This window comes from Heterodontus francisci, chromosome 10 (assembly GCF_036365525.1).
Source record: "Heterodontus francisci isolate sHetFra1 chromosome 10, sHetFra1.hap1, whole genome shotgun sequence".
In the NCBI taxonomy this organism is placed as follows: Eukaryota; Metazoa; Chordata; class Chondrichthyes; order Heterodontiformes; family Heterodontidae; genus Heterodontus; species Heterodontus francisci.
In genome coordinates this window covers 9,562,584-9,587,431 of record NC_090380.1, presented here as the reverse complement: position 1 = coordinate 9,587,431, position 24,848 = coordinate 9,562,584, and the positions used below count along the sequence as shown (strand labels likewise).

General features: G+C 42.1%; 1 protein-coding gene across 2 annotated transcripts in view; it reads right to left on the bottom strand.

Moving 5' to 3' along the window:
* Positions 1-2,117: 2,117 nt before the first annotated feature.
* LOC137374284 (BCLAF1 and THRAP3 family member 3-like) overlaps positions 2,118-24,848 on the bottom strand; it is a 70,614-nt gene continuing 47,883 nt past the window's right edge. Inside the window, exons 8-12 of one of the 2 annotated variants that reach the window (XM_068040089.1) lie at positions 23,742-23,869; positions 22,458-22,554; positions 20,261-20,362; positions 6,146-6,304; positions 2,118-4,505 (exon numbers count right to left, since the gene is read on the bottom strand). In XM_068040089.1, coding sequence (XP_067896190.1) covers positions 4,476-4,505; positions 6,146-6,304; positions 20,261-20,362; positions 22,458-22,554; positions 23,742-23,869 — 516 coding nt within the window. In that variant the 3' untranslated portion in view covers positions 2,118-4,475. Of the gene's footprint in view, positions 4,506-6,145; positions 6,305-20,260; positions 20,363-22,430; positions 22,555-23,741; positions 23,870-24,848 lie in introns of both variants that reach the window. The other variant, XM_068040088.1, reaches the window with a different exon arrangement.

Sequence of the window (24,848 nt, the reverse complement as noted above, 5' to 3'; positions counted from 1 at the left end):
GTTGATGAGAAATGGGAGGTGGGCAAGGATAGATCCATGGGGGAAACCAGAGGGAACAATGCAGGGAGAGGATGAGAAGCCACTGCAGGAAACTTTCTGGCTACAACTGGATATAAAGGGATGGATAGAGGTTAAGGTAGCCCCACCCATTGGACAAGAGAGAGGAATTGAAGAAGCCAGGAAGTGTAGAAAATTCATGGAAGCTGGGACCAACAGCCTAGGGATTACCTACCATCTATAATGGTAAATGAGGCAGTCAAATGATTATTTCGTTTACAAAGAAATCAATTTTTTGCACAAACTAGAGTTTTTTGTTCTTTATAAACCCATGGGTGCTCTCAACACCAGGGCTTAAAGGGTTAAATGAGGTCTTGCCACATAAACTTGGTTTGTATTCCTTTAGGCTTAGAAGACAGAGGTGGGTAATCTAATAGAGCTGCTTAAAGGAACTGAATAGGGTAAATGTAGGGAAACTATTTCCTCTGGTAGGCAAATCCTGAATAAGGATCATAACCTCATTTGGGAGTGAAATGAGGAGGCACTTTTTTACACAAATTGTTTAAATATGAAACTCTCCTCCAAAAAGCTGTGGATCATGGGGACAATAGAACATTTTAAGACAGGGATCGATAAATTTTTATTAGGCAAAGGTATCGTGGGAGATGCATTGTAAAACGGCAGCATATTGCCAACACTCAATTCCTGTGGATTTCTTCGAGAGCAAATGAGTCACGCAGGGTACTTAATATCATACGCCTACATGTTGCATAAAATTACCTCCTACACAATGATTAGTTTACACCCTGAAACCTTAGCATAAGCTGTGGGCACCCTTGACTTTATTGCCACATCACACCCTGTACCCTCACCCCCCCCCCCCACCACCCTAGAGTCCCCTGGCTGAGCAGGAATCACAGATCTCTCCAATGAGCACTAAATGATGCACTGAACACCACAAAGCTGTCTTCACCCTTTCCGATACTGAAAGCAGCTTTAACTCCCCATTCATTCACCACTGCTGCATCTCCATCAATCCTTCTGCCTCATTTGGGAGCAAAATGAGGAAGCACTTTTTCACACAAATTGTGTAAATCTGAAACTCTCCTCCAAAAAGCAGTGGATCATGGGGACAATAGAAAATTTTAAGACAGGAATCGATAAATTTTTATTAGGCAAAAGAAAAAGGCATTAATCCTTCTGCCTGCATATCTGGTTCCAAGCCAGTTGTTAAATACCTTTCCATTTTCCCCTATTTTGTCACTCCCACTGGCCGCAGCTCCCCCTTGGAGACTCCCTATCCTACTTTATTTTCCCCTTTTTGCAGTAACCTCTGACTGCATTCCCCATCCTGTTCCCATCAATGACATAAAGGGGGATAGTGTGGGAAAAAGGCATTGAAGTGGATGACAAGCCATGATTGTATTGAATGGTGGAGCAGGCTCGATGGGCTGAATGACCTACTCCTGCTCCTGTGGTCCATCCACAATCCTCTCCTGTCCCTGAGGTTACCCAACTGTCTCATGCTTCAATCCTCCAGATCCCTGCTGATCTGAATTCCGCTTTCTCACCCAACCCCTTGCTTTGAGATGATTTCTCAGGTAGATTCTGTCTCCTCTCCTTCTCTCAACAGTTCAATTATCCCTCTTCCTGGAAGCATTTCCAGTTGATTCAAAGGATTGAAGAATCAGCTAATATAACTAGAGGAACTTTATTAAGTAACAATCTTCCTGTAAAAGGTCTTTCATGGTACTTTAAATGGCAGAGGGAAGATCATTGGAAGAAATGAACAAGGATTGAGGCAACTGGGGCGATGCAATCTGTGGAAGACCAAAGACATGGTCGGACAGTCAAATTTTTTAAAAAAGCTTTTGAAGGTAGAAAGGTGTAGTAAGGTAAAGTGTTTTGGGGAGCTCCAGAGGGCGAGGATGTAGTGAGATTAATTTATATACTTTTAAAATTCACTCCACAATAAGACATTCAATAGATGTGAATCTTTAAATGTGCTTGTTATTGGTTGTGCTGAGTGTACAGGACGTCTCATTTAAAAGTTGCAAGGCTCCAGTGGTATGAAATTAGTGCATGAACGATAGTCCAAGTACACAACACAAGTACACAAGTTTAAAGCAACAGATTGAAGTTTAATGCAATAAACAAGTGGCTTAAACAACAGCACATTGAGGTATGCGTTCCTTAAAGACAACAGAACTAAAAGCAATGACAATAAATGTACGTGGCCACGGTAGTGCAAGAATATGGTTTCATAAAACTCCCAATATGAATTTCAACCAGCTCTTGCCACCTGTGTTTCATAGCTTTGGATACTAAAACAGTTTAAAGTAAAACGTAACTATGCATGGTCAACCACTAGAAAGCTATTAAACTGTTGCCATGTAGTCATTTCAATGCACAGAAAAGCAACAGTAATGCAATCAAAACAATCTGCAGTGAAAGGATTCAAGGAATGATTCTTCAAATCAGTTTGTCTCGAGTTGGTTATTGGACAATTGGACAGCATATTGGAAAGGATCACATGCTTGGTAAATCACTGTTCCAAATGACTTTTATGATCCAAGTAACTATTACATTTGTACAATTTTCTAGAGATGTGAAAAAAAAGAGAAATAGGATATAGAACTGTTTCAATTTGTTACATGTATCCTGCATACTTAAGTCATTAGACTTGTTCAATAAATTTTTTTAAAGTCAATCCCTCCATACAAGGTGGATGTTTGCATGGAACTTTAGAGATTAAGGTTTTGAAATGATTCAGTGTCACCCAATATGTGTCACCTTATGTTACTGCCATACATGGTTGAAGAGTGCAGCCATGGATGAAGTATCGAAAATCTCAATGGAAACATAGCATGTGTTGCTCCAGTAAACGTAAAGATAGCTACAATGCTCAAAAGGACAGCACTTGGCATTTAAAGGTAATCAATAATGAAACCAAATGAAGTTCACAAAAACAGGTAGTCTAATCAACAGAATTTCTGCAACTGTTCAAAAACAGGAAATACACCAATATAATTGTGCTTCATCCAAGTGCAAGATACTGAATTCAAAATTTCAAGTTGTGTAACAATTAAATGTCGACTAGTTACCCAATGGAATTATTCCACACTTTTAAGAATAATGTATAGGAAAGAAGGTTGTTTTTAATTAGTCATTCACAAACATTGCCATTTTAGTCTGGAGGGGAAACCCCCATGCACTTAATTTTAACAAATTCTTCCTTCTCCTCACTACCAAACTTCACTTTTTGGAAATAAAGTCAATGGGCACAACCTCTGCTGCACAGCACTCGACAACTGAGAAAAGGTGTAGCATAGGTATCTGAACAAACTGGAAAGCAGAACAGGTGCAGGAATGGAGATATTCCCACATGCACGCAACCTGGAAGTGCAAGAACTTATCTTAGCCTGCTATACACAAAGCAAGACAGGTGACACACCATTAAGTGATATTAGTGAAATCAAAGGGACACAGACTAAAGGACATTAAAAAGTAAATAATTCTGCCATTCACAACTCATCCTATTCTTTGCCTTTTGCTTGCTCTTCAATGCCTCACCCTTTTACGTTATTTGCTATAGTCTTGTGCCATCCCCTTTCTGTTGTATTGCTAGTTTTGCCTTTCTTGTTTTTAATCCCTTTTTTCCCACACTCCAGTTTCACCCCACTTCTTGATTGAAATCATCTCCACTGTTAACCCCACACACAAGGGTACCATTGGAGAATAATGCTCACCAGAATAGAACAGTAAAGAGTTACAAGGTCCCAAACAACTACATCTCTCACACCGAAACATTAACATACTGTTTATTTGCACATACACAATCAAAGGCTGACAGTAGCTGGAGATGCACTACCCCTTCCCTTAAGGTAAATCAACTCAACCATAAGGTCTACAATATAAATAACTGAAAACACGTAATTTTATTTAGGAGTACACCAAGCACCATCTCCTGTTCAGTCTCCTACGGCCAAGGGCAAAAATCACAGAGATCCACAAGTTTAACATTTAAACATCCCCCTACAATCAATCACCGATCGACACCTCGTGCTTTGCAAAGCACAATCTAACCCTGGTGTATTATTGTTTTGATAACATTTAAATGGATCAGTGTTTAATCCCAATATTTGTAGTTTTTATACTGTGAACATGTCTGAAGAATAGAGTGGACGGCAGAAGAGGAGGATACAATTGAGGTTAAAATTGGAGAACAGTGGGCATGTATCAAATCGGGCTGTCAAGACAGTATTTTAATCAATGCCCAGATTATCTAGGGCACGTTGAAAAAATATTTTATGCGCCACTAACTACAGTAGAACAAGGTGAACAAACCACAGCAATCACAGCAGTCTGCAATGGCTATATGGATTTATTTCAATTGAAATGTGTGAAGTACTCTGGAGATTTACATCACAAATATGCATGTGGATCCGAGCTCTTCCATTTTCCGATAGATACATCAGTTATTTGTCTGTAGTACTGCTGGGTAATTCCTAGTCAAGAAAGAAAATATTATAATTATAAACTATCCAAGTACCACAATGTTTTATATCGGGAGGAGGGTCACAGCAGAGAAGGGCAAGGGGTCTTATCATTGCAACAGAATTCCAATTCATGATGCATTTGGAACTTACACTGAACTATGCAGAGTTGTACTGTTACTCCCACTGCTTTCATATTGGAGATCACGTAGATGACGCAAGTGAAGCAACATTAAACTGCATTTGTAACCATCAATACATTATTTCTTCAAAACAAGAAATTAAAAGGACACAAAATAAACCAAAAGGTCAACTGGAAATTACGCAATCTTGGAAGTCACTTGGTGGAAAACTTGAAATTCGAAATTATTAAAATTTAACCCACTGTGAAGATATTTTACATGAAATAATTGTACCATTTGAAAGTTCACAACACTGAATGTAGCACTGATACTCTCAATATCACTAAATATAAGCACCAATGCTCTTAAAGGAGAAAAATAAATCATTTAAAATGTATTTAATGTTGTGAAATACTCTGAACTGAACACCTCAAATCCCTCTCACCTTGTCATTAGTGACAGACTTGTAACCAAAAACTATTCACTCTAGTATTTATGTTGCTCTCTTCAGATGGTGGCGTAGTGGCAATGATCTAATAATCCAGAGGCCCAGGCTAATGCCCAAGGACACTGGTTCAACTCCCACCACAGCAGCTAGTGGAATTTAAATTCAATTAATAAATAAAAAATATGGAATTGAAAGCTAGTTTCAGCAATGGTGCCATGAAACTATCAACAGTCATAAAAACCTACCTGGTTCACTAATGTCCTTTCGGGAAGGAAATCTGCTGTCCTTATTTGGTCTGGCTTACATGTGATTCCAGACCCACAGCAATGTGGTTGACTCTTAACTGCCCTCTGAAATGGTCTAGCAAGCCACTCAGTCGTCAAGGGCAATTAGGGATGGGCAATAAATGCTGGCCTTGGCACGACACCCACATCCCATGAAACAAATAAAAAAATGTTTAGAAGGATTACACTGCTAGCTATATCTCAGGATGGAAATTCTACTTTCACCATTAAGCTTCAGTGATATCTCAGAGATGATCACAAGCAACACGGAGATAAAAGCAGCCAGAGGACAGCAACAGACTAGTGCAGAAAGGGTCAGCCAGCAAGTGTTCTACTGTGACAAGTGAAGCAGAAACAACCTTCTGTTGCTTTTTACTATAACAGGATGAAGTTCAAGTTTTCAAGTATTGAGATACATTAGCATTGCAAATTTTGTTTCAACATACAGGGATTATATGTTGTAATATTTCAACAAAATGTACTTGATAATAGCTGTTTTATGCTACATTTGGAGGTGACTGTCTCCCTCCGTCTCCCCCTCCAAGAAGTCAAAGAACAACCCCAATGGTCCTTTTAAGAATGAAACCAACATATCAGGAATAGATTAGTCTTCCAACTTTTGTCAGGGGAATTGCATATGGTAGCAGAAAAAGAAGAAAAGAGGAAATATAAACTAATAGTGGGAAAATGGAAGGTCAAGTATGCAGCACACATTAAATCAGCAACATGGAAATTCAGTTTCCATCAACTAAATACCAATCAGATCAAAAATTAATTTCTAAATGTACAAATCCTTACCCTTTCATCTCTCCTTTTCCTTGCTATCCCTTCCCTGAAGTGTTTGGTGAATATCCTGTTATTAGTACGTCCAAAGCCAACGCCGTATATTTGCCGGTACTTGGATTCAAGGGTCAAACTTTTCTTTCGCCCAGACGATGAATACTCTTTCGCAAAATGCTGCAAAAACCAGAATCTGTGATGGCTTAACCATAAAAATATTTTGATGCCAGTGTAGGGAAAGCAGTCTCTGAGGGCACTCGTGTCAGACAAGGGAATTTACAAACAGGTGCACAGTTTAAATTATAAATCATTGTTAGGTTAGGTGCCAAATGCCAATCTTAAATCGGTATTCCCTAAAAGGCTGTATGAAATCAGCACTGAGAGTCTCTTGTGCAATGCAACATACAAACAAAACTATTTAACATGGTCTCAAAAGGTTAAGAAAAATAAGCATGAATGAATGGAGAGCCTATTGTTTCCAAAAACCTTATATGTTCGGTCCTCTCAATAACTAACTCAATTTATCTAACCTTCCGAGGAACAAGAGTAATGAGAGAAAATGTCCAAGATATTCTTCAAAAAAAAACTTTGCTCCGTCTCCCAAAAATAATCTTTTGATAATTCCAAAATCTTCAATCAATATGGGATAAAATATTGAAACTAATCAGGAATCAATCTCCACGTCAACTGAGACAACTTTAAGCCCCAGGGAAACGATGAAATTACTGCAAGCTACAAAGCTGCAGGAACCTGATGTTTAGGGAGGGAAAGCATTCAGTGCAATGGTCCAAGGATGCCTATTGTTTCAAATTTTATACAACAGTCATCCATAGACTATTAAACTCAACAGTAAGTCAAGACGGTTTTCCTAACAAACTGCTTCATTGGATTACCTATAATACAAGATAAAAAGGTAAGCAACATCACCAAAATATAACAGCTCATTGGGCACTTTTTTAACATTAGTTCTTTGAACATACTGCTGTTAGTACTCAAGTGCTTTTCTTTATTGATACTGTTGCACTTCAGGTACAGTGTTCTCTCCAGAGTTCAGAGAAACACTGATTGTGGCCCAGAGTTCTGACAGCTTCTATGAAAATGTCACAGGTTATGAAAATAGGGTATAATTTAAGTACACTATGAAAATGAGTTTCTCATTTAGATCACTTATTCCCAGTCAGGCAGATGCATGACTATATGATTTTTGTGCAGGTGCATACACAAGATGCTATGTGGATGCAACACTTTGATGGCTTGTTACAGACTGCGACCACGTGTGGCATGTAATGAAGTTGAGGGTGTGGCATCTGTTTACAATGTATTGTCTCTAAATCAGTTCTAAGAATCTACCACAGAAATGCGTTTACTTGAAACCCAGAACAAACCCACATGTATGATCTGCAAAGGTAAGCAAAGGTCACATTTTGAATTTCATTTGACCTCCAACCATCAGTGTCAGTTAACTTCTAATGTTTCACCAATAGTATTATGAGGAATGCACAGACGTCAGTTAGAAAATACTTCTACATTGGTAGTTTATTTTGCCAATCTTAGTATGTAAATTTGAAGGTGTAGCTTTTTTAGAGCCATTTACAGCATAGGAGGCTACCATTTGGTCCATCGAGTATATGCCGACTCTCCACAAAGCAATCCAGTCAGTTCCACTTGCCCACTCGATCCCTGTAGCCCTGCAAGTTTATTTCCTTCAAGTGCCTATCCAATTTCCTTTTGAAATTATTGATTACCTCCGCTTCTGCCCTTGTGGGCAGCGAGTCCCTAGTCATGACCATTTGCTGCGTAAAAAAGTTACTCCTCAAATTCCTCCTGCATTTTTGCCCAAAACCTTAAATCTGTGTCCCCTAGTCCTTGTACCATTAGTTAATAGGAACAACTTATCCAAGTCTAACTTATCCAAGCCAGCCATATCAAATCTCTCCTCCCCTTTGCTCCAGGGAGAACACCAGCTTTTCCAACCTAACCTTGCAACTAAAAACCCCATCTCAGAACCGTTCTGGTAAATCTCCTCTGCACCCTCTCAAGAACCCACACATCTTTCCTAAAGTGTGGTTAACAGACCAGTTGGGGGCCTAACCAGAGCTTTATAAAGGTTCAGTTTAACTTCACTGTTTTTGTACTCCACTATTTATGAAACTCAAAATCCCATATGCTTTGCCAACTGCTCTCTCGATATGTCCTGCCACCTTCAAAGATAAATGCACTTGCACCCCCAGGTCCTCTTGTCCCAGCACACTCTTTAGAACTGCGTCATTAAGTCAATATTGCCTCACCCTATCCCTTCTGATAAAATGCATGACTTAACGTTGTCTATATCAAATTCCATTTGCCATCCCTCTGCCCATTCTGCCAACCTATCTATGTCCTGTTGCAGGTGATTCGTATCATCCTCACTGTTTGCAACTCCTCCAAGCTTGGTGCCATCAGTATCCTCCACATTGGAGATGCAATGAAACAACATTCACGGAGTAACACTGCAGTGTTATGAAAAAATGGACTTTGTCTTAAAAAAAAATGAACCTTTATCTTTAAAAAGTGAACAATGGCTCAAAACGGCCAAAGAGAAGATTAACCTTTTGTATATTCAAATAGTCTGACAAAGACAAAGGACAGATCTTTAAAGTCAAAAGGTGATAATGAAACCCAACTCTCACCCATCATAAAAACATTCCAGAATTGAATGTCTACTTCTAAAATAAAGGAAGTGTGAAGTAGCCACGTCCTGGGCCATTGTGTGATTACCATGGGTAAGAAACCAGAATGTCTCCTGATAGGAGGGGAGAAGTGACAGTTTTACCTTTAAACAAAGACAGCCAGAAAGTGAGAGAGAGAGAGAGATACACACACACAGAGGGTGAAGCTACTTCTAACTACTGGCATTCCAGAAAGCATATCCTGCTAATAAGATCTGACATCTACATCATAGAGCAGAGAGAGATCCACCAACTTCAACAGAACCTTCAATCAAGAGAGAAATTTACAATCATGACAGGCCTGTGACTACCTGGACTTTGAGCCTCAAGAGAATTCAAGAGTTTATTGTGACCCTTCTCTCCCACTAAAACCCACCTACCTCTTTCCATCCTCTATCTGTTTGTGCGTCTTAGTCATAGAGTCGTACAGCATAGAAACAGGCCCTTAGGCCCACCGCGTCCATGCCGACCATAATGCCTATCTATACTAATCCCACCTGCCTGCATTAACTCCATATCCCCCTATGCCTTGCTTATTCAAGTACCTGTCCAGATGCCTCTTAAATGTTGCTACCGTTCCTGCCTCCACCACCTCATTTGTATGAAAAATTTACTCCTTTGATCCCCTTTAAACCTCCTCCCTCTCACCTTAACTCTATGCCCTCTAGTTTTAGTCACCCCTACCATGGGAAACAGACTCTGGCTATCTACCCTATCTATGCCTCTCATAATTTTATATACCTCTATCATGTCCCCTCTCAGCCTCCTTCACTCCAGGGAAAACAGACCCAGCCTATCCAATCTCTCTTTATAACTCAAGCCCTCCAAACCAGGCAACATCTTTGTAAATCTTTTCTGCACCCACTCTAGCTTAATCACATCTTTTCTGTAGTGTGATGACCAGAACTGCACACACTACTCCAAATGAAGCCTAACCAACGTTAGGTACAACTATAACAGGACGTACCAACTTTTGTACTCAATGCCTCGGCCGATGAAGGCAAGCATGCCACATGCCTTCTTCACAACCCTGTCTACCTGTGTTGCCACTTTCAGGGAACTATATACTTGCACCCCAAGATCTCTCAGTTCAACATCACTCCCCAGGGCCCTGCCATTCACTGTATATGTCCTGCTCTGGTTTAACTTCCCAAAATGCATCACTTCACACTTGTCTGCGTTAAAATCCATTTGACAATCCCTTGCCCACTTTCCCAGTTGATCTATATCCTGTTGTAGCTTTAGACAACCTTCTTCACTGTCCACTATACCACTAATTTTGGTGTCATCTGCAAAATTACTAATCATGCCCCTTGCATTCACATCCAAGTCATTAATATCTATGACAAACAACAGAGGGCCCAGCACCGATCCCTGCGGCACATCACTGGTCACCGGCCTCCAATCTGGAAAACAACCCTCCACTACCACCCTCTGCCTCCCATCACCAAGCCAATTTTGTATCCAATTGGCTAGCTCACCTTGGATCCCATGTGTTCAGACCTTCTGGACCATGCGGGACCTTGTCAAAGGCCTCGCTAAAGTCCATGTAGACAACGTCCATCGCCCTGCCCGCGTCAATCCGCTTGGTCACCTCCTCGATAAACTCAATCAAATTCATGAGACATGATTTCCCACGCACAAAGCCATGCTGACTATTCCTAATCAGACCATGCTTTTCCAAATGCATATAAATCCTGTTTCTCAGAATCCCTTCCAATAACTTTCCCACCACTGATGTAAGACTCACTGGCCTGTAGTTCCCTGGCTTATCCCTTCTGCTCTTCTTAAATAAAGGCACAACATTAGCTATCCTCCAGTCTTCCGGTACCTCACCCATGGCTAACGATGATACAAAAATCTCTGCCAGGGCCCCAGCAATCTCCTCCCTTGCTTCCCATAGCATCCTAGGATACACCTGGTCAGGCCCTGGGGATTTATCCACCTTAATGTGCTTCAAAACCTCCAACACCTCCTCCTTTGTAATGCTATGCTCCAGGATATCGCTGTCCCCTCCCTTGAACCCACCAGCTTGCATGATCACCTCCACGGTAAATACAGACGAGTAGTATTCATTTAAGACCTCGCCCATTTCCCATGGCTCCACACACAGATTACCACACTGATCCTTAAGGGGTCCTACTCTCTCCCTAGCTCCCCTTTTACTCTTAATATACTTATAGAATCTTTTAGGATTCTCCTTTATCTTATCTGCCAGGGAGATCTCATGGCCCCTTCCTGCCCTCCTAATTTCCTTCTTAAGTGTATTCCTACATCCCCTATACTCCTCGAGGGACTTGCTTGATTCCAGCTGCCTATACCTGACATATGCCTCTTTCTTTGTGCTGACCAGACTCTCAATATCGCTTGTCAACCAAGGTTCCCTAAACTTGCCAGCCTTGCCCTTCCATCTAACAGGAACATGCCGGCCCTGAACTCTTCCTATCTCACTTTTAAAAGCCTCCCACTTGCCAGACCTCTGTTTACCTGTAAATGGCCTCTCCCATTCAACTTTTGAGAGTTCCTGTCTAATGCCATCGAAATTAGCCTTCCCCCAATTTAAGACTTCAACCTGAGGACCAGTCCTATCCTTTTCCATAACTATCATGAAACTAATAGAGTTATGGTCATGGTCGCAAAGTGCTCCCCCACTGACACATCAACCACCTGCCCATCCTCATTTCCTAAGAAGAGGTCGAGAGCAGCCCCTTCTCTCGTAGGGCCATCCACATACTGCTTCAGAAAACTATCCTGGACACACTTAACAAATTCTTCCCCATCTGATCCCTTAGCACTAAGGCAGTCCCAGTCAATATTAGGGAAGTTAAAATCAGACCAGTGGGAGCCATTCAAAAAGGAAATAGAGTTCAGGGCCAACACGTTCCCATAAAGGTGAAGGGTAGTAGCAACAAGTCCAGGGAACCCTGGATGGCAAGGGATATAGAGGATTGGCTAAGGAAAAAAAGGAGGCTTATGGCAGATTCAGAGTGCTGAAAACAGGGGAGGCACTAGAGGAGTATAGTAAGTGTAGGGGGTATTTAAAAAAGTAATTAGGAGAGCGAAGAGAGGGTGTGAAAAAACACTGGAGGGCAAGCTAAAGGAAAATCCTAAGGCGTTTTATAAGTATATTAAGGGAAAGGGGATAACCAGGGAAAGAGTAGGGCCCATTAAGGAGCAAAGCGACAATGTGTGTGGAGCCGGAGGATGTAGGTGAGTTTTAAATGATTACTTTTCATCTATGTTCACTATGGAGAAGGACAATGTAGGTGTAGAGACCAGGGAGGGGGATTGTGATATACTTGAACAAATTAGCATTGAAAGGGAGGTGGTATTAGTGGCTTTAACAGGCTTAAAAGTAGATAAATCCTCAGGCCCAGATGAGATGCATCCCAGGCTGTTATGTGAGGCAAGGGAGGAGATAGCAAGGGCTCGGACACAAATTTTCAAATCCTCTCTGGCCACAGGAGAGGTGCCAGAGGACCGGAGGACAGTGAATGTGGTACCATTATTCAAGAAGGGTAGCAGGGATAAAGCAGGTAATTACAGGCCGGTGACTCTAACATCAGTGGTAGGGAAACTATTGGAAAAACCTCTGAGGGACAGGACTAACCTCCACTTGGAAAGACAAGGATTAATCAAGGATAGTCAGCATGGCTTTGTCAGGGGGAGATCATGTCTAACAAACTTGACTGAATTATCTGATGTGTATATGAGGGTAAAGCAGTTGATGTAGTATACATGGATTTCAGTAAGGCTTTTGATAAGGTCCTGCATGCGAAATTGGTTAAGAAGATAAGAGCACATGGGATCCAAGGCAATTTGGCAAATTGGATCCAAAGTTGGCTTAGTGGCAGGAGGTAGAGGATGATGGTCGAAGGTTGTTTTTGTGAGTGGAAGCCTGTGATCAGTGGTGTACCATTGGGATCAGTGCTGGGACTCTTGCTGTTTGTAGTGTACATTAATGATTTAGACGTGAATATAGGAGGTATGATCAGTAAGTTCGCAGATGACACGAAAATTGGTGGTGTTGTAAATAGTGAGGAGGAAAGCCTTAAATTACAGGACGATATAGATGGGCAGAGCAGTGGCAAATGGAATTTAATCCCGAGAAGTGAGAGGTGAGGACTAACAAGGCAAGGAAATATACAATAGATGGTAGGACCCTAGGAAGTACAGAGGGTCAGAGGGACCTTGGTGTACTTATCCATAGATCACTCAAGGCAGCAGCACAGGTATGTAAGGTGGTTAGAAAGGCATATGGGATACTTGCCTTTATTAGCCGAGGCATAGAATATAAGAGCAGGGAGGTTATGATGGAGCTGTATAAAACGCTAGTTAGGCCACAGCTGGGGTACTGTGTACAGTTCTGGTCACCACACGATAGGAAGGATGTGATTGCACTGGAGAGGGTGCAGAGGAGATTCACCAGGGTGTTGCCTGGGCTGGAGCATTTCAGCGATGAAGAAAGACTGAAAAGGCTAGGGTTGTTTTCCTTAGAGCAGAGAAGGCTGAGGGGTGACATGATTGAGATATATAAAATTGAGGGGCATAGATAGAGTAGATAAGAAACGTTTTCCCTTAGCGGAGGTGTCAATAGCCAGGGGGCTTTAAGGTAAGGGGCAGGAGGTTTAGAGGGGATTTGAGGAAAACCTTTTTTCACCCAGAGGGTGGTTGGAAGCTGGAACACACTGCCTGAAGGGGCAGTAGAGGCAGGAACCCTCACAACATTTTAGTAGTATTTAGATAAGCACTTGAAACGCCATAGCATACAAGGCTATGGGTCAAGTGCTGGAAAATGGGATTAGAATAGATAGGTGCTTGATGGCCAGCATGGACATGATGAGCCTGTTTCTGTGCTGCATAACTCTATGACTCTAAGGCAAGTTCATGCGTAGGGCTCGTGAAGCTTTTTCGCAGTTATCAGAAGAAAGTTCTTCTGATAACTGAAATTCTAAATGCATATGAGCTGGTACTGGAAGCATATAGATAGAAATTCCAACACACCTGACAAAGATCCACAGAGACTTCTTTAAAAAAAATTTTATTTAGAGATACAGCACTGAAACAGGCCCTTCGGCCCACCGAGTCTGTGCCGACCAACAACCACCCATTTATACTAACCCTACAGTAATCCCATATTCCCTACCACCTACCTACACTAGGGGCAATTTACAATGGCGAATTTACCTATCAACTTGCAAGTCTTTGGCTGTGGGAGGAAACCGGAGCACCCGGCGAAAACCCACGCAGTCACAGGGAGAACTTGCAAACTCCGCAGAGACAGTACCCAGAACCGAACCCGGGTCCCTGGAGCTGTGAGGCTGTGGTGCTAACCACTGCGCCACCCTCAATTTAAAACCTGGCTTTTGCTCACTGAATACGGTCTCTCAAGCTAGAAACCTCATGAAAGGTTGAGAGAAAGTGATGTTGCTGGAAGAGTTTAAAAATATTATCCTAAGTAGTAAAAGAAAAGAACAAAGATTCAGAGTGAGAGAAGCTGCTGCCATGGCAGATGACTTTTGAACTCACACACAAACCTTGAACCCAGGGAAAAGCCTTTCATGATGATTCCAAGAGGTTCAGAAAGGGCAGAAAGTGGGAAAGTGATAAAAGATTGTTAGCGTTAGTGAGATAGAAACAAAAGGTGAGCACAAAAGAAGCCGTCCGCCAGTAAGGAAAGAAATGCAGAGGGCAGGCCTGTGTGTTCCCATTGCAGCGAAACAGGGCATATCAAAGCTGACTGCTGAAGTTAAAGGGAAATCCCATTAATCTTGTCGGGGTGCACAAGATTAACAAATAAAGGATGCCCCGGTAGATCTGACTGTGGCCCGAGCTGTGGGAAAGAACTCCACAAAGAATACTGCTGTAGGTATGGAAGTAGTAGAGAAAATTCCTGTAGGCTATCAGTATACCCCTCTAGTGAGGCAAGTAAACTCACTGTCCTGCTTCGAGACAGTGGGGACAATCAATCCTTTATGCTGGGTATAGGAATGACCATCCCACCAGAGAGTTCGCTAAAAGCAAAGGTTCTGGTAAAAGGAATTGAAGGAGGATAGATGTATATACCCCTGTATTAGGTCCACTTGCAGTGCAACCTGGTTTCTGGGCCAGTTAGTGAAGGAATTGCCCCTCGTCTAACTGTGGCCGGCATAGACTTGCTGCTTGGCAATGATTTGGCTGGAGGTCAGGTGATCGCAGCCCCAGTGATATTAGACCAGCCAAATGATGCCAAGGAGACAGAACAAATACAGGAGGAAGTCTCTGGAATCTTTCCTGCCTGTGCAATAACAAGGGCCATGGTCAAGCAAGCTCCCCCAAAAAGAGCTGAACAAGAAAATCAGCCCGATGGTTCAGAGGTCTGGCTGGCTGAAACTTCTTTCAGAGATTTATGGGAAGTATGTAACAGACCCTCCATAATTGAAGCCCAAAAAGCAGATCCTGATTTAAAAAAAAACAGCACAGACATCTTATTCTGAAGCTGGTGCAGAGAAACTGCCTGAGTGTTACTATTTAAAAATGAAATTTTAATGAGGAAATGGAGACCCCCACAATGACCCGCAGAGGAGGAGTGGACAGTAGTTTAGTTTAGAGATACAGCACTGAAACAGGCCCTTCGGCCCACCGAGTCTGTGCCGACCATTAACCACCCATTTATACTAATCCTACACTAATCCCATAATCCTACCACATCCCCACCTGTCCCTATATTTCCCTACCACCTACCTATACTAGGGGCAATTTATAATGGCCAATTAACCTATCAATCTGCAAGTCTTTGGCATGTGGGAGGAAACTGGAGCACCCGGAGGAAACCCACGCAGACACAGGGAGAACTTGCAAACTCCACACAGGCAGTACCCAGAATTGAACCCGGGTCGCTGGAGCTGTGAGGCTGCGGTGCTGACCACTGCGCCACCCTCAGTTCACCAAATTGTGGTTTCCCCCATAAATATCAGAGGGATTTGACGAACTGCCCATGAAATCCCCATGACTGGGTATGTGGGTATTCTAAAGAACAAGCCCAAATTAGCTGACACTTTTACTGGCCACAACTCCACAATGACGTGGTTAAATTCTGCCAGACCTGCCAGATTATTGGGAAACCCCAACCTACCATTAAACCTGCGCCACTGAGCTCCATTCCTGCTTTCAAAGAACCTTGCAATAGAGTTTAATCGATTGCATGGGACCCCTACCCAAAACCAAGACAGGTCTTCAGTACCTGTTAACTAACATGGATATGGCCCCCAGATTCCCAGAAGCCTTTCCTCAATTTTCCCTTGAGGAAAGTTACTACCAAAGCTGTAGTCAAGGAGTTAGCCCAGTTCTTCACCAGATATGGACCCCCCAGAGAAATACAGTCCGATCAGGAACCAACTTCACATCCTGAATGTTCCAGGAGGTCATACAACACTGTATTGACCAGCTGAAATCCTCAGCAGATCACCCACAATCACAGTACTATCAGACCCTAAAAACTATACTCTGAGCATATTGCAGTGAATGTCTCTACAACTGGGACAAAGGAGTAATTTTCTTGCTATTTGCCATCAGGAATTTCCCCAATGAATCCACAGGTTTTACTCACTTCAAATTGATTTTCAGACATGAGGTGAAAGACCCCTAAAATTGATCAAGGAAAAGTTCCTAAATCAAAGAGAGGAAGCCTCGATACTAAACAATATGACCTCCTTCCGGGAGAGAATTTCCCAGGCCAGTGCGATAGCAAAGCAATGCCTCGAAACTTCTCAGAAAAAAATAAAATGGCATGAAGGTAAGAAAGCTGCAGTCCGTGAGTTTAAACCAGGGACCATGTTCTGGTGCTGCTACCACTGCAGGGCGAACCTTTAAAAGGTCGGTTTAGTGGCCCATATAGTGTAGGAAAAGAGGTGAATGACGTAAACTACCTAATTAACACCCCTGACAGAAGGAAAAAATGACCGTCACGTTAACATGCTGAAAAGATACTACAGCCGGGAACTAGACAAATCAGTGTGCGCGCGCCAGGCAGTAAAACTGCAGCAGTAGTGGGGGCAAACTGGACAAGGATGGGAACCCTGAAAACTCTAAAATTGAACCCCCTACTGCGAAATTGGAAAACACCAAAATTTTAAAGGGATTAGACACAATATGGATTATCACTTCTGAACAGAGACAGGACCCAATCACATTACTAAAGGAGTTCAAGGAAGTCTTCAGGGACAAACCGGATTGAGTGGAGGTAGGAGAGACCCCACCAATAAAACAGAACCCTTATAGACTGAACCCAAATAAGCTAGCTCAGGTCTGCCAGGAAATCCAGTACATGCTGGAAAATGATTTAATCAAACCCAGTCAGAGTAGCTGGTGCTCTCCTATAGTATTAGCTCCCAAATCAGACTCTGTATTGATTACTGATAGGTCAATGTAGTTACAAAAACAGATTCATACATATTGAAGACTGCCTGGACCAGGTAGGAAATTCCACCTACATCAGCAAAATAGACTTGTTAAAAGGACACTGGCTAGTACCAATGAGCCAGTTGGCAAAGAAAATCTCCACTTTTGTCACGCTACCTGATGGCTTATTTCAGCGCAAAGTAATGCCCTTTGGTCTGAAAACTGGCCCAGCTACATTCCAAAGGTTAATGAATCAAGTGATAGCTGGTCTAAATAACTGTTATTTACCTTGTCGACCTGCCAGTTTTCAGCAACACCCGAGAACACCATTTACAGACACTCTTCAAAAGCCTACAGAATGCTCACCTAATGGTCAACTTGGCAAAAAATGAATTCGCTAAAGCCCAAGTTACCTACTGAGGCCACATTGTAGCCATTAATCGAGTGCATCCAAGGACAGCAAAAGTGCAGACTCTGATAGATTTCCCCATTCCAAAAACCAAGAAAATCATGCACTTCCTAGGAATGTGCAGGTTCTACCGCAAATTTATTCCCAATTTCAGCACCTTAGCTGCTCCCGACAGACCTGCTAATGAAAAGTGCAAAAGTGGTGTGGTCAGAGCCGTGCCAGCTAGCATTCGAAAAGTTGAAGGCAATTCGAATAAATTGGCAGCCCTGAATTTCAACAAACCTTTTAAAATGGCTATTGACCCAGTGATGTTGGAGTAGGTGCCATCCTACTCCAGGATGATGATTCAGGTTTGGAAAGACCAATTGGCTATTTCTCAAAGAAGGGACAGACACCAAAAGGCATTTCACTGTACTACAAAGACACTATAGAAATGGAAACATGAAGGCTCCTCTTATCTCTGCAACATTTTGAAGTCTATACCAGTAACAGGCACAAAGAGATTAAAACTCATATGGACCACAATCCACTCACCTTCCTGGAAAAATTCAAACTAAAAAATGCCAGGCTTTTTCGATGGCGTTTACTCCTCCAACTAAAAATTTCACACACAGCAGGAAAAGACAATGTCCTAGTCGACACACTGTCCAGAATGTGAACAACACTGTGTAAATCAAATTGATACCAGACTGGAAGCCTGAGTAAATGAAATGAATGTATAAAGTGATGGGATGGTGGCAGGCGGGAGGGGGTGACGTAAAATGGAGCGGGAGGCTCCGGGAGGCTTTCCCGACCCACTCCCGCTGCCCTTTACGTAGGACAGGGGAGCCAAAAACGGCCTGCCCGCCCCTTAATGCCCTTCGTCTGCCTCTACACTGATTGTACGCATGGCAAGCGGGCGCCTGTGACCTGAGACAAGCCGCCTAGGAATTGATTGCCGATTGTCCCGGGGGTACAGGGTGCCCGATGAAGAGCCACCCCCGCTACCTCAACCACCACCAGCACCCAACACGCCCCTCCTCCCCCCCCAACCGACTACCCTGCCTTGCCAGGGCCCGACCGATTACCCCCCGGCGAGGCAACCAAAACTTAACTTTCCTCCCAGCTGTGGCCACCGCGCCCAGTGGCGCTGCTGGGACTAAGAGCTGCTGACCCCCTGATTGGCTGGCAGCTCAATGAGGTGGGACTTCTTCCTTCAAACAGGTGGAAGTCCTGCCTCGGAAAAATTAAAGCCTGGGACCTGTAAAATATGGAATGGATCCCCAGGCGAGGCGGAAGCAGGTTCGCCACCGACTTTTACGTCGGTGGCTGGCTCCCGTCCAGCCACTTTTTCTTTTCCCTCTTCCTAAACCCACGAAACACAAAAATGAAATCCAAGGAACTTCATTTTTTCCCTTTTGGGGGAGTTGTCAGGCACATCGGAGGTGGGATGATACAACATTCATGGAGAAACTCTGAAGAGTAATGGAAAAAAACAGACTTTGTTCTTAAAAAAATGAACCTTTATATTTAAAAAGCAAACAATGGTCCAAAATGCTGCCGAAGAGAAGGGGATTTTAACCTTTTGTATATTCAAATAGTCTGACAAAGACAAACGAACAAATCTTCAAAGCCAAAAGGGGACAATGAAACCCATCTCACACCCATCATAAAAACATTCTTCGAAAACAAAGGAGGTGTGAAGTAGCCACATCCCAGGATGCCACTGGGCGATCACCATGGGCAAGAAACCATAATGTTTCCTAAAAGGAGGTGAGAAGTGAGTTTTATCTTTTAAAAAAGATAGCCAGGGAGAGAGAGAGAGAGACCCAGAAGATGAAGCTATTTGTGACGGCTGGCATTCCAGAAAACATATGCCCTGCTAGAAAAAATCTGACATCTGCATCAGAGAGCAGACAGAGCTAAGAGTAACCCATCAACTTCAACAGAACCTTCAATCAAATCTACAATCACCACAGGCATGCAACTATTTGGACTGAGTGTCAAGTATTCAACAGGTTTATCGCAACCCTTCACCCCCACAAAAAATTACCGACCTCTTTCTCTCCTCTATCTGCTTCTTGTGCGTGTGTTCGCAAGTCAGTGAGTGAATGCAATTACGACAATTTCAGGATAAGCCATATTATTAACAATTGACTGTTTTAAAAACCTACAAGAAAATCTGTCATTGTCTGTTTGTTTGAAAAATACAACACAAAGGAGCTAAACACCTAATACAAATACACTTGGGAATTGAACAAGGGAACCACCCACATCACACCTGGCTGTAAAATGGGCAAATTTTGAAATTCTACTCAGTATTCCAAGATCCAAGTCATTTATATATAGCAAACAAAGCAGTGGTCCCAGCACTGATCCTTGGGGAACACCTATCCTCCAGTCTGAAAAACAACTATTTACCACAAGTCACTGTTTTCTGTCTTTAAGCCAATTTTTGTTATCCAATTGGGCAATGACCCTCCTATTCCATGAGCCCCAGTTTTGTTAACCAACCTTTTGTGATACTTTGTTGAACGCTTTCTTAAAATCCATATAGACATCTACTATATTCCCATCAACCTTCTCTGTTCTTCATTAAAAAAAAAATACACTTCCCAATTGTGCATTTCAAATGTGCATTAAAGCATAGTTAAATACCTTGAGAGGTCTTTGAAAGCTTCTAGGCTCTGAAGTCTCTCCTATTTTTCTTTTTGTCGCTACAAAAGGCTTTCTAGCAGTAGTCTCTGTGTGCTGCCTCTCCTGCAGATAAATTTGAAACATCTTTAGATTGTCTGAAACTTAATGTATGAATACAATGTTGTTTCGAATTCCATGTAAAGACCACTATGTTCTTTAACCTCAACTGATCATTTCTACTGTAAAGTAAAACATTTCAGCTCACTTATAAAAAAGATGCAAGTGCTTTAAAACTGAGAACACACAAGATGGTATGCCAGATGTACCATTTGAAGTCAGGGAATTCAGAGTTTAGATGCACTGGGACAGGTCAGTCCGATGCTTCAGTGACACAAATGGGTGATGATCTTGGACTTCTATCAGAATCGAGTGAAGGTCTTCAAATGTGGCAACACTGTGATGGGGCTCCTAGGGTTTGGTAGCACGTGGGCAGAAGGAATTTTCTGCTCAGACAGAGCTAATAAGGGGAACCAGAGATTTTGCGGATCTAGAAGATGGAACGTGGAGCTTAGCTTACTGGTAAGAGTCCTGCTGTCCGTCAGTGGTAAGGTAAGGGGAGGTGTGCGCATCAGACACAGCATAGGGGCCGCTGGGGTGGGGTTCTCGCATCTAGCAGTAGTACTTTCTAACTTTGAGACCACTGCAAACAACGAATTTGGTATTTTATAACGATACATGTCTCTGTCGGTTTAGATTTTATAACAGCTGCAAGAGACATTCCAATTACTATTAAAGCTCAAGTGTTCAAGTTTAACATTTGTTTAAAACTCAATTTAGGATGATTCAGGTGAATACGCTTTAAGTTTATATTTACAGTATTTATACTTTCAAAAAGCTAAAACCAGTATAGTGGTCTGCTATGTGTTTTCCTCTCTCCTGTCCACATGCAAAAACTCAATAGAAACTTTTATCTGAATAAAGGTTTTGAAATTTATCCTCCAGCTTCAGATGTTGGAAACTAGCAAATATATATTGTTAAAGGCAGAGAAACACCATCATTTGGCTAGTTAAGTGCTGCTGATGCACCCACAAAATATGCTTAGACTGCAGCATCTGTTGGCTGGTGATGGTCACTGTCACCAGTGTACAAAAAAAGCAAATCCAAGCATTTTGTTTATTTTAGACAACAGAAATTTCAGTTACTGAGAAAAAGAGTAGTGAATTAATATTTTTGAAATGAATTTTGTATGGTTCAATTGACTCAAAGTGTGATGGTCAAACATTAACATGGGTTTTCTACTATGAACGCTTACATAGTGTCCTTGTAGACATTACCCCTAATTCCCATAAGTCAAGTTACACTGCAAAAATGAGTTGTCGGCTAGACTTTTACAATTCTCACAATGAATTGCAGTGTTTCTTTCCCCTGCTTCTGTCCACTTCATGTTGCTGTATAATCCGATTTCCATTTCCTCTTCTACCATCTAACTCTCTTTCCCTATCTAATTTTGGACAGGTGACGATGCGTAGGTATAGTGCTTACAATATCTTTGTAGTCACCCCATCTCTGCACTAGACCCTAAAAAAGGCACCTAAATTCATCAAGCATACAAGCTCTTTGATTAATTGATCACCTAGGAAAATGCAAAGTTTAGGGAAGAAAAAACAGCAAATGACATTTTCCATAATATCACTGTACACCAAACTGCCATTCAGATTTTCATAATCCAAACTAAAGGTGTGATTGCAAGACAGTAACTTATTGAATGGTTCAAATATCAAACTTGAACTAAATCAGAGTTGCTTAAATCTTTCCAAACCCAAAGATCTGATTACTGCCTTGAAGTAGCTCTCGAAATTATGCTATTCGTATACCATTACATTTCCCACTGTTGTACAGTTCGCAAGACCAAGTGTGACCTGGGAACAAGAGGAAGAATGAATCCTAGAAGCAAGCACTGAAGTTCCCTACAGCGAGAGGTCCCCATCTTATTTCCAAACTGGATCTAAGCCCCAAAAGGTTTAGGGTACTTTATAGGATGCAAACATGTAAATGAACATTAGCAGAAATGTGCAGGGACTGAAGTTAAAATACATTAAGTGAGTGCGCAGCATATGGATCCAGACGTACTCTATCTTTCCATCGTCTAAAACTACTAACTAATGAATCTGAAGTAAAGAACTGACTGACCGTGATGGGCCTTTTTGCTATTCTCACCCGATGCTCCATAAGCCCAACTGATGGCTTTTTAAAATGTGAACTTCTTGGTGCTTTCAATCGATTGGGTGAACGAGACTTATCAGGCCTCTCAGATCTGTCAAAAAAATATAATATTGGGTAACCAAAGCTCAAATCAAAGAATTAGACACGGAGCAAGGGAAGTGTACAAAGGATAATACTAAATTACTCCTTTACACGACAGGACACGCAGGTCCAGTTTGAATTATTTATAAAATACCATATCAGTGGAAAGAACATTCAGTTTTAATAAATAAGCGATCGGTCTGGTTTTTAATCATGAAGTATTGTTTTCTTTCTCCATGGAACTTTTGTAGTTGCCAACTGGTTTACTGCTGCTGGAAACAGTCTAGTTGAGTTTATACTTTCCACACACATGCCATTGTTAATTCTGGGTGGAGAAGGGTTAAAACACAAAATCACCTGTGCTACAGTAGATAAGCAAGCATGAATTACAAAGTTTATCACAGTGTTGAAATGCTTAATATTGCTCACCTGGCTTGAGAAGAAACATAGCTTACAAGTTCCAGTAAGCCTGCCAAAAGCTCAATGTAATGACAACGTTTAATAAGGTAGGATAGCATAAGTTCTCCAACTCACTGTGCCAGAGAGTTGGACATGGGTTCATGCTCTCAGTCTCCAAAATGCAGTCAGTTCCTAATCTTAACTCTACCATCAGGGAGGCATAGAGAACCAGGTCACCCTGCATTGCCTTTTGTGTATCTGCTACAGGGAGTTTGAGGAATCCCTGCCAATAGAACTTCTTTATATTGGTCGCTAAAGGCTGGCTACCCGACCCGAACTAGACGGCATGTCGGGTTGCACCACCGGGTCCGGCATGCCAGCTTGGGTCGGACACGCTCCGTCACAACCTCAGGTAAGTGGCTCCACTGTTAATTTACTTGGGCTTGAAAGGTGGTTTTGTTAGTTATTTTAAGCTGGTGCAGATCAGCAACAAAGTGAAAAACGGAAGGTAGGTTAACTGATGGTTGAGTCGGACGCGGGAAAAAAAATGGAAGGACTCTGGCCGGGTCGGGCTCGGGGTGGGACGTGGTTCTGTCGGGCTCGGGTCGGGTTTAATTTGCAGACCCGAGCAGGCCTTTATTGGTTGCCGCAAAAAGTCTTACCAAAGTAAAAATATTTAGTTTTGAGTTCAGTAAATGGTTAGCAAAGTGAACTATATGTGAGGACCAGCGTAAAGTTCAAAGTGGAAGGAATCTTGTTCAAATATTTAATATTCTGGGAGTGATTCATCCAAAGTACCTGTGAGAAAGAAACCGAGGCTCCGCAGTTTGATAGGGCTCCTCATACTTGTCCTGTAATCTTTCCTTCCTCCTCCTCTCTATGTCATGACGAAGGTCATCTGGATTTACAGCAACCCATGTGCTTGTCTGAGTATTAGAAAGCATACACAAGGAAATCTAAATCAGCTGCTTTAGACTCAAGCGAAATAGTAAACCTTCATTTTTAATCGAGAAATATTTTGCTAGCCTATCATTCCATCCCAACATAATGCTGTTCTGGGAAATCAAGTTAAACTGCAGCAGAACAGAAACACAACTTCAGCAGAATGCTCAGCTTACCTCAATGAATGATAACAATTTTGGTAAAATTGCAGGAGTCGCGGGCTTTTTTTTCCCACTACAGTGTTTAACAAAATGCAAAATGTGTGTAATTATGCATGCAATGTGTTTTTATAGACTGGGAGTGGAGCGGGGTAGTCAGTTAGGAATGCAGCACAGGCCCAGGGTGTAGAGCAGTTGAAAGGAGGAACTGAAACAGGATATGAGGTCCATTTTGAAACAAAGAACTGGGTCACAGTCTTCTGTTACCTGACAACAGGGAATGACAAAAGCCAGGGCTTGAGGTGGGCTAAAGTACTCATGGGTCTGATGCTGAACAGAGCCAGATGATGTACAGGATTGACCCTGCCTCTAACATAGCATGCTTCCATTTAAATATATAAAAATGTCAGAAAAACAAGGGATGAATCCTTCCTTAGAGACTTGATCAAATAATCTATCCTGGCACTTCAATGCAGTACAGAGAGGGTGCTGCACTGCCATAGGTGCAGCCTTTCTGATCAGCCATTAAAAATCTGCCCTCTTGGGTCGATGTAAAAGATCCCATGACACTATTCAAAGGGGAGTTCTCTGCCAATATCTATCCCTGAACCAACATTTAAAATCGTATTGCTGTTTATGGGACCTTGCTGTGCACAAATTAGCTGCTGTGTTTGCTACATTACCACAGTTCCTGCATTCCAAAATTACTTCATCGCCTGTAAAGCACGTTGGGACATTGAGGTTGTGAAAGGCACTATAGAAATTCAAGTTTGTTCCACAACATTTTCATTGCCAGATGTGGGGA